This window comes from Blennius ocellaris (genome assembly GCF_963422515.1).
Source record: "Blennius ocellaris genome assembly, chromosome: 19".
Lineage (NCBI taxonomy): Eukaryota > Metazoa > Chordata > Actinopteri > Blenniiformes > Blenniidae > Blennius > Blennius ocellaris.
The window spans coordinates 17459315-17470373 of NC_137668.1; the positions used below are offsets into that span (position 1 = coordinate 17459315).

Sequence of the window (11059 nt, forward strand, 5' to 3'; positions counted from 1 at the left end):
AAAAAAAAAACCTCGAGTGTTGTTTATGTGATTGCAGTGTGGGAAGTTGGGTTAAGAACGGCTGCACAGAAATGCACTTTCATCTCTCCAAGTGCATCATCAGACTTGTGTTTCAACCTTAGTGAATGTGCCCAGACCCTAGGAAGAAATCAAAGGTCTCACATGCATGAAAAGTACAGATCAAAAGAAGCTTGTGAAGAAATATTTCAGAGCCGAATCATTATTAAAAGGAAAGAAGTAAAATAGTTGCAGGTGTCAGAGTTCAGTTATTGGTAGAGAGTGGAGGGGCGGCAATGAGGAGGTCAGGTTTTCCCGGGTCAGCTGAGTATCCGTGGAACTGTGGATTGACAATCAGCTTTTGCTGTTGTCTTGCGAGACGTCTGCTTGATCATCTGCAGGCGCCGCCAAAGTAAAATAGCTTGTGTGCTGAAATTTGAGCACTTCATTGCCCCAGCTGGTCCATCCAGGTTGAAGACTCCGTGCAAACAGCTCCAAGCACTTGGCTTCAGTGCCGACGTATGGTTTCAAGACGTCTGAGAAGAAAGCAAAGGAGGGAGAGAAATGTTTTTTTTTTTCAAAACTGAGGGTGTGTGTGTTCTGTCATATATTTATACATCTTAAATAAAGTTGGTACTTGCAACAACTGAGCTGGATCTTTCTAAAGTAAGTCCATTAAATCAACTAGCATGCATGTAATCAATCTGCATTAAACCTACTTAAAATGACGGCTCTTCTATAAAACCGGCCTTTAAAAACTATGTGCTTATTTCCAAAGATCTGCCCAGAAAGAATGAAAGTCTCAGGTTTTTCAGGTCTCAGCTAGAATGTCTCAAAACACCATCGATCAGGGACAAATGGGCGGTATGAGACATGATGGGGCTGTGACTTATTGATTATCGCAAGTCAACCTATGAGTCACCCTTTTTTTTTGTGGTTCATCTGGCAGATTAAGAAGCATCTAAAATATCATGCACCACTAGGTGACACTGTGCGACAATATAATGCTACTTGACTGAATTCGCAAGAAGTGCAAATGTTTAAATACGCTATATGTTTAAGACCTTGGAGTGTTTGACAAAACCTGCAAAGAATTGGCCAAAAGACAAAGACGAAGATAAACAAAGAAGGCCAATCGTGGGTTAAAAGCTGAATGACCAGAGCTGTGATTCACAGATGAGTTCTCAAACAGCTGCTGGCCAAAGTTTATCAAAGGCGCAGTTAGGTATGCTCTTGGGAAAATAAACACATCTTAAACATCATTTATATGTGCTTTTTTTTCCCTCTTTGCGGCATATTTTGTACTGTGACTTATATTCAAGTGGGAATTGTAATGCAAAAAAAAAACACAATAGGTGAATTATTTCAGTTACTGGCTATGCAGCAGGGAGGATAGACACTGCAGAGATGATTCATGATTCACACCCCCAGTTACACAATAACCACTTCAACACATATATATTCAGAAATTTCTTCTTTTTTTTTAAATACTAAAAACAGTTAAAATTTAAATGATTGAAATCATATTGATTTTAGTGAAGACATTTAGATCTTGCAGTGAGAAGTTTATTATACTATCAGTCTTACAACCTGAATCAATGTGTGTTTGACCTGCCTTTCATATAATAGGTTGGATAAAGCGGGTATAGAAAGGTGCGGCTCTTTGAACAACAACAAAAACACACTGAATGTTTAAACGGACTCAAAGTTAGGCTGTAGCATTATTCATCCAAGTCTTCAGCGAGCACTTGGCTTGCTACCCTGTAATAAGCAGAGAGACGGCGTTGGCAGCTGCCCAGCTCCTTCACACCACAGCAGAGATTTTTCTGTGTGGAGACTGGCAGTGACCTTGGCTTTATAAGTGATGATATTCCAGGAGAGGCCCACCTGACAAGGTACGTTTCACTTTCTCTGCCCTTCTGCTGCTCCATCTCTACTCTTGTGCGCGCTCAAGCCACCCTGACACTCGTCTCAGCCAACACTTGGAGATTTAATGAGCTCAAAAGCCTGCACCTCAAAACAATCCAACCTGCACAAACCCCCCCCCACTTTTTTTTTTTAATGTGAACGTCAGTGAGACACAGCCATGGTGTGGAAAGGCCAAACACGCATCTCTTCCACTAATTCAGTCCCAACTGGTGAGTCAGCTCTCAAAGTTGGATAGAGAATAAAAGGTCTAATTGTCTCCTTAACTTTGAAACGGGACAGCGAACCAGACTCCTGTCAAGAAACACTGGAGGCAAAGGAAGGTGCTATTTAACTACTCTCTGGACAAGTCACAGGCCCCGCTCGAGTCCCAGCCTTACAGGCTCTTCAGATTCTCTGCAGGTTTATTCAAGTCAGAGCAAACTCATTTGATTCCACCATCTCAATTACAGTTCAGCAAACAAATTAACATAGAAACTTTTTCATGACACACTCATCGGAATGCAACACTTCTGTATTAGTTTTCCATTTAAAATGGGCACTTTAACCACAAAGGACACGTTTATAGCTTTTGAATTACAGCACACCATATATCTCGGTAGAGTTGGTTCTATAAAACTATCTTATTTTGAATACTTATGGATACATGAACACTACTGCACTGATGCTATACACTTCTTAAGTGCAAATGTTTGCTTTTCACCTTGCGTCCTTAAATGTGCCAATTCTTAATTCCATTAAGTGAGAGTATAAAAAAAACCTATAGACGTTCTGAAATGTACTCAAATACAAAGGTGAAAAGTTCTAATAAATTACTCATGTCCAGGATGTACCCTGATTTCTCTTTTAATTAGACGGACTGGCTGCAGTGCCCTCCCACCCTAAGCGGCATGGTGCATGGATGGATGCATGATAGAAAGCATAATTTTTTCTAATTAAAGCAAACTTGCCTGGAGAATATGTATATATAAAAGAAAACACAAATTTTGCTCAAAACTTTACTCATTTAGAACTTTATAAAAACAGGAAGTCTTGGCATCAAATCACTATTGATTAAACTGTCACTGTGGAATTTCTCACCTTTTGCAGCTATTGGATCGATAACCGTTAACATCAGTTGCTTTGGGTCCTTTAGTCGAACTCTGACTCATCCTCATAAAGGTAAATACTCAGGTACGATATGGAGACCTTAAAAAGTCCTTTGACAAAGTACACCATGTGAACGTAAAGGAGGATTTAGCAGCAAGGGGATTTATTTTCCTCAAAACAACATAACCACTGCAAATTTTGCAGAATAAGGTGTTTATCTGATGATCCTGCTGAGTTAGCTGGTCTTCCTTATTATTTATACACAACAGGTGAACATATTAATAATTTTTTTTTAAAAGACACTGTGACAATTTTTCAATTAGCCTGCAACAATTACATCATTTTTAGACCATCCTTAAATGTGGAGTTGATCCTGAGAGTTCAAACAATCCACAAGCAGCCTCTAGTGGCTGTGCTGCAACTTGCACCCAAATACAATTGAAACAAAAGGCTAAAAACAAAAGGTAGCTCCACCAATGATGATCCAGAGAAAACACTTCTGTTTTAAAGCGCTAAAACTTTATTGCATCTGCAAGCGACAATCTCTGTAAGGACCCAAGTATCTGCTATATGGAGACCCTTTATCCTTCCATAGCAACCAAGCATGTCAGTGACAGGAGCCCCATCTGAGAGAGGAAGTGAAGTGGGTCAGAGTTCACTGCTGCCGTGGGCTTGAGGGCTGCAGCTTCACGCCACCGTGGCTGCCCACTGACTCGAGAAGCCCTGACACGTTCAATAAGAAAAAAACAAAAAAACAAAAAGAAAGAAAGTAGCTTCACGCTTAAAAGGGATGATGGCTTGGAATGAAAGAAAGAAACGTCAGGATGGATGATGCCAAAGGTCTCGGGGAAACATTTGAAATTCCCATCAGTTGCATCTATTACTGGATTGAAGTAGCAGTTGCAAAACTCACAGAAGGAGAGGAGGAAAAGAAAAGCACATCCTCCAGGTATTAAATCATCATCTGAAATGAATTGTTGTGAATTTATGACATCTCTGCAAGAGTTGTGTCAGTGGCCTCTAATATGTCACGACAGACTGCGGTTTATACAGCAGTCAAACGACAAATAAATACTTAATGTGTGCATTGTAAGCAAATTGTAGACAAAACTCCAAGTCCAAAGTCTTTTGTTTGAATAAACCAGTTCAGGTTAAACCAACTACGAGGATTTAATGTGGACAAAAGAGTCACATACGACAACTGCACATGATCTGCATCTTAATCTGCTTCATCTCTATAGTATCACAGCTCTGCAATGGAGGCATTACGATTTCAATCAATGTATCCTGCTTCTTCCATATTCTTCACACCAACAAACACTGGCTGCGTTTCGCTCCCCATACTGCACAATAAATCGCGTTCCCCTGAGAGCAAGTGAAATGACGTCAAGACTCTCTTCTTCATAGTCCCTGCATATTCATTGTCAGTGTCTTACACTGATTCAAGAAGCGGAGTGGATGTTGGGAGTCAAGGCTTGTTAAACTGCAATCAGTGCAAATAGGACAAATTTGACATTTGAGCAAAACTGGTCTCTAGTCTGACAACTTAAACTCATTATGGTTTGAGGATTCAGCTCCTTCTATTATAAAGAGAAATAGAACTGATGCATGTTGTACTTAAGCAGTTTCTTTTGTCTTCAAAAAATCATTTATATGTGTGAAATAAGTAAAGTATGTTTAATGAATTCACACGACTATTTCAGTGCTTAATCTTGAACTAAAACAAAGTATAGTCATATATATCAGATAAATGAACCGTCATCTTCCATAAGATCAGGGCAAAGCTGTTAAGACCGTCATTCATATAAACTTCAGAAACTTCAACACCATAATGCCTTTGACAGCAGAATGTGAGACGATTTCAAGGTTGTCAGCCAAAGTTTGACAAGATAAAAATCTCTAGTGTTGCAGCATTGCCCTCTGGTGGCAGATTATAACACTGCTCTCAATGTTTACCTGACAGTGAAGGCTTCTGGGAGTGCAGTGCTGAAGGGACGCTGACGATCAAACGCTGGTCCTCCACAAATACCTCTGATGTCCCCGATGGGCTGGAAACCGTTGGGATGAAGGAGTCAAAAGATTCAGTCACGTGCATTATTTTTCCTTTGATCTAGTCCTTTATTTAGTTAATTTATTTCGAACAAGCTAGATAATATTCTCTTTATCTCTAACACACACACACACACACACACACACACACACACACACACACACACACACACACACACACACACACACACACACACACACACACACACACACACACACACACACACACACACACACACACACACACACACGGGACAGAATGCAGTGAAAATAAATAGAAAATCTAGAATAGTTGGTTAAAGTCCTTTAAGGCAAGGGTGTAAAACATATGTGGCCCAACAGGCCAAAACCCACCTCCTACTGGGTCTAATCCAACCTGCTGCATAATCTGTTCAACATGTAAAAATATCAAAGACATCAAACTGAATTTTTCTTCTCATAAAATTAACGGTGTTTCCTGATTTGTGAACTTGAAGATGGACCATTGAATTAACAGTGGTGATTGCAAGACATGACTTAAACAGACCTGACCAGCAGATGGCAGCACTGCTTGTAAACAAAACGATCAATCCTTTTAGTGTTTTCAAATAGTACTACTTCAAGTGTGATTGTTCTCACATTTTAATGCTCAGGCCCAGCTGAGACTGAATTTTGCTCCTAAATGTGTTTGACACCCCGGCGTTAAGGGCTCGCTCACGAAGGGTGTGCATAGTGGCACATGGAGAACTGAAACAACCCCTACCTTGCTGGGGTACCTGCAGTGGAACGATATCGGCCAAGCACGAGCACTTCATACGGCTTCTTGTGCTGTGAATCCAGTGGAAACACAAACTGCCCAGATGTGGTGACCTGGGAGGGGCAAAGAGCAAACCTGTGAAAAGTCTGAAACGAACACAGCAGGTGACGCTCCTGGACAAGTTCTTCACCTTGACCCAGAACCATTCGGCCAACACTTCCACCCCCCAGTGTGGATAGAGCTCGTCGCGGACGAAACGCCGATGGCTGGGCCGGTTCGTTACCCAGGTGACCACTAAACAGTTTGGAGATGCCAGGAGGGGCACTGGCAGTCGTTTCAGCTGGGATGATGGCAATGAACTGTACCTTCATTGGGGAAACATTTGATTAGCATGAATGCAATAACGATCAATCTTTTTACTGTTATCAAATAGTTCTGAAAGTGTTGATTGTTCATAGTGAATTATCTGAATGCCCAGAGGAGAAAATCTAATATGGATACTCAGGATAAACAGAGGAGAATAAAATGAATCTCCCTGATTGAACTACTTCAACAGATCAGATCTAAATTCCTCAAATCGTATCTTAAGAAACAATATAGAGCAATGATGTCTCCTCTCACACATTCAAAAGAGTTTCAGTTTTCACACTTGGAAAACCTTTAATCAAATTATTCTATGTATGAAATTCAAAAGCAATAGCAGATAGGTGAAAGCACCTGGACCACAATGATAAGACACTCCCTATCCTGAACAGTTAGAAGGACACAGAGACACAATTCAAAATATTACATTAAGTCTATTGTGCAACACTGCTCAGGGTAAACTTGGTCTTTTAATATCCGACATGTTACATATTATCTGCTGTTAATGGAGATTACGAGTGATCCAAAATACAACTTATTGCATCCTGTTATTCATAACTTGTACTTTTTGTAGTTTACCTGCGACTCCTTTTCACAGACTTGTTTTCCCACGGTGGATCCAGAACTATGAGATCAAACGTTGCTCCACCTGGGTGAGAAATAAAACAAACATTTCAGGTCAATCAAAACAAATGAGCACGTTCAAACTTGCTTTTATAAAAGTTGTGACAGAGTCATGCTTGAACAGCACCAAGTCCAGGGAGGGACACCATGTTAATGTCAATTCAAGGCCTATTGTTATCACAAACCAGTTTTACCATGAATGAATTGAACAGCAACGTATCTGGGACATCGCTTCCTCCTATCTGAATTCAGATCTTTGGTCCATGCTTCCCCAATTTGTTCTGAGGACACTAAAATTGAAAAAACATTTACAAAATGTGTTGCCAATTGCGTGGAATCTGGAGAGAGCAGGAGATTCTCAATAAAAGAGTGAATAGTGGGTGAGGCCTCATAATGTGGACAATTTTGTTTAACATAGTGTCAAGCCTGAAGGTAACAATAAAAATGTGACTTATGGATATTAAACTTAGCGCTTAACTGCTGAAATGAGACAAACTGGCCATTAATGTACAAGTCTACAAAGGTTTTAATGCCACTCTCTCTCCAGACTGTGAACACTGCATCTGAATGTCCAGGTTTGAATTGATTGTTTTGACAGATGGGAGCATAAACAGAAATGCTAAGGGTCTGGCAAGCAGTTTTTATCTGGTTTAATATTTTTAAGGAATTCTTTAATGTTTCTGAATTGACTTATCTATTGAGGCAGGACTGGAAAACAAGAGGGTTTCTAATTGTAGCAATGAGGTGCTGTCAGTCGTTGCTGTCTCTCCAGTAGACAAGATCCCTGGAGTTCGCCGCCCAATAAAAATGTTTTACGACAGGTAGTCCAAGAACGTCTTTTTTCAGGGGTTTGTGTATGTGAGCTTTAGCCATTCTATGAGATTTATAGCCCCACACAAATGGTAACCTTATGGAATCCAACCATAAATTTAAAAATAGGGGCAGGTTTTGCAGAAGATATAAAAACTTGAGCACAGCCACCATTTTGATAGCATTAACTTGTCCAATCATAGATAAGGGTAGCGTCTTCCAGGATTCAATGTTGGCCTTCAGTTTTTTTAACTGCCTCTATGAAGTTGCATTTAAACAGATGCTTCGAGTTCCTTGTTCATTTTGATCCAAGATGGATAAAACAGTCCGTCACCACTTTGAAAGGTAAATGTTTCAGAAAAGTATCTGGGAATTGATCCACGAGTGGCATGAATTCACTTTTTCCCCAATTTATAACATGGCTAGAGGATTTTGCTAAATAATTTATGTAATTCAGTAGAATTGGGACAGAGACTGTTGGGTCTGCTAAACAGACCAGAAGGTCGTCCACATAAAGAGCCAAACTTGTCTCCACACCACCGAGCCTGATACCTTTAATTTCTGGGTACTTCCTGATACCAATTGCCAAAGGTTCTAATTCGATGTTAAAAAGCAAAGGAGACAATGGGTGCCCTTGGTGAACGCCACACCACCGAGGAAATGGGCTGGATTGATCTCCATACATAATATAAAGGACTGTGGGTCAGTATATAATATTTGAATCCATTCTATGAATTTGTCACCGAAGCCAAACTGTTGAAGTGTCGCAAATAGATAAGGCCATTTAGTCATATCAAATGCCTTCAATGGGCATCCAGAGATAATATAGCAGGTGTTTCCCCTTTGCCATTTTCAGCATAAAGAACATTGAGAATTTTGCCAACATTACAAAAAGGAATGTTTTCCTCGGATAAATCCAGTTTGGTCTCAATGGATAACAGCTGCTTTCCTGGCATGTTTACCAGTACTCTGGTTAGACATTTTTATTGCTTTTAAAGCTTTCATTTCTGGTTCAGTTGCAGCACGGTGACGGTAAAATGTTTCATATCTACTCCACATTACTTACATTCACTTTTAGATCATCTTTGAATGGTGTTGTACTCACATTGAACGAGCGGTTGTATTCGTGTGAAGTCGGAGAGCAAGAAAGCTGTGTGAGGTGGTATAACATACTCCCCTCCCATCAGTGTGACCACTGAAGCCCGGCCTGAGCGGTTCTCCGTCACGCGAGAGAACAAGTCGACGTGCGACGGGCAGCCGTCTTTGGTGACAAGTGGCTGAGTGGCCTGCTCCTCACCGGCCACTAACGGGAGTTCTTTAGCCATTCCGCAAAGAGCCACAAGGTTGCACTCATGGGAAGGAAGAGGCTCTTTTGATGGGTCTGCTTCCCCAGTCAGGTATCCGAGTGATCGGGCCGAATCCACCAAGGAACGGGTTCCCTCCAGAATAACTGACCGGATCTGCATTAAAGTACATTAAAGAGTTACTCTGTATGTATGAATGAAAGCATGGATGCATGGATGGATGATTAAATTTACCTTCTCGTGAAAGATTTGAGAATCAATTTCACCCTGGTTGAGTTCACTGTGCTTCCGTTTCCTTTTCTGAAAGTCAAAGTGATAACATCAATATTCCTGTTTGTGCGGAAGTGGAATCTGCATTATTTCATTGCTGAACATGGCTGAATGCTACATACAGAGTTAAAATAGACGTTTACAGCTACTCAACTTTACCAACTTTGAACAAACGTTATAAAGTAAACATCAGAATACTTTAATTCCACTGGGTGACATTGTAGGGTGGTGCTCCATCCATCCAATTCATTTGAAATTATATTTCAAGTTATGTCAATCTCAAATCAAAGTACAGATGTGTGATGTTTCAAAATTTAGGGGCTTTTACTGACTTGCTGACGATCACGGGGTGGTTTTCTGTAAAAGTTCATCTGCAATGAGTCTGAGTGGAATCTGAGAAGTTTCAAGTAATTTCTTTTTGGAATGAGCGTGGGATGTTGGTTCATGGTTCATAAATTAGATTGAGTTTATTTGAAAAACACCACAATGCCTTCATAGGGTGTCGTTCTGTTATGTGAACAATATGTAAACAATTGTACAAATACTGTAAATTGATTCTCACAGTTTACTAAAAATGCATTAATTGACCTTTTAAACCATACAATTTTATTGAATCACAATGCACTCATCAGATCATTTTCACCTAAAAGTGTTTAGTTTTACAATGTTTAGGGGATGATTGGAATGAATATTGGATGCATGTGGTCAATTGATCATATTTTTTTTTTGAAATTGTCCCATGCCTATATTGTGTTGCCCCATGTATGTTATGTATTATTATAATGTAGTTTCTGAATTATTTTGCTGGTCTCGTCTGTGAAGACGTGACAACTTTTGCATTTATTTAAAGGCTAGGTGACTAGTGCCTGTGAGCTAATATCACACAGTTGTACTTATGCAAAGTAAAGAAAATATACTAGTTTGCCTTGTAAAACTGGATTGCATATATTAAAATCCTATCTTCATACGATCCCCATTTTATACCACTGGAAGTAAAATTAAAGTTAATGACCAGTGGCATCTTAAAGTTACGTTTAAGAGGGTTATTTGTTAGGTGTAGCTGAATTTATCTCTATTTATTACTGGCACATTACTGTTGGATCATGGTTCATAAATTAGATTGAGTTTATTTGAAAAACACCACAATGCCTTCATAGGGTGTCATTCTTTGTTGTACGTTTTTATACGAGTGTGGGACATAAAGGAACATTTTATATTAGTTCATAGTTCCTTCTGCTCCCTTGCATTCATAACTTTGGAAACTTAGGTTTCACATTGTATCCATTTGTTTTATTTTGTTAATGGATGTAAACAAACTAAACTTTTAACAAACTAAAGAAATATAGGGTAATCTCCAACAAAAATGGAAATCACTGATGTTTTTGGAATTGTTGCTCTATAAGCCGTTTCAAGTAACTTTTAGTCATAATTTCTAATGTCCTGGTAGGTCATATTCGGGGGTAGCTCTATCTATCTGTGTTTTTATTATAATCTAAAAAGCCTAATGTTTTGAAAATGCCAATCAAATTAGTTTAGGGAGATGTTGTAACTCATGGGAAATCGAAACTTAGTAACTTTCCGAGTTCCCGTCTGAACTCATAGTGAATGTGCTTGTGTGCGCTGGAATGCGTCAGCTTTGTTTACCTTTGAGGGTTTGACTGTTTCTTGCAACATGTTCGTGTTTCCTCCGTCCACAGTGGCATTCGCACTAAAATGACTTTTGGAAACCTGGAAACACTTGAAACGACAGTCCACATGAGACTTCTGTGCATCTCTCCATCGGACGCATCGCGAATACGCGTCGAGGAGCGGCGGCCGTGCGTCCAGGACGCAGCCTCGGCCGCTCTGCAGCACCACAGACATGACGGGGTGGAAGCTTGCAGATACGTTT

General features: G+C 39.9%; 1 protein-coding gene across 1 annotated transcript; it reads right to left on the minus strand.

Moving 5' to 3' along the window:
- Positions 1-351: 351 nt before the first annotated feature.
- On the minus strand, positions 352-11051 carry mettl4 (methyltransferase 4, N6-adenosine; the record flags this gene model as incomplete). Its single annotated transcript, XM_080514826.1, has 8 exons — positions 10813-11051; positions 9133-9198; positions 8700-9054; positions 6740-6809; positions 5988-6162; positions 5804-5910; positions 4969-5060; positions 352-533 (listed from the first exon to the last, which is right to left on the minus strand). Exons 1-8 carry the CDS (start codon positions 11029-11031, stop codon positions 352-354), a joined length of 1266 nt encoding a protein of 421 aa, XP_080370952.1. The 5' UTR covers positions 11032-11051.
- Between the last annotated feature and the right edge of the window lie 8 nt (positions 11052-11059).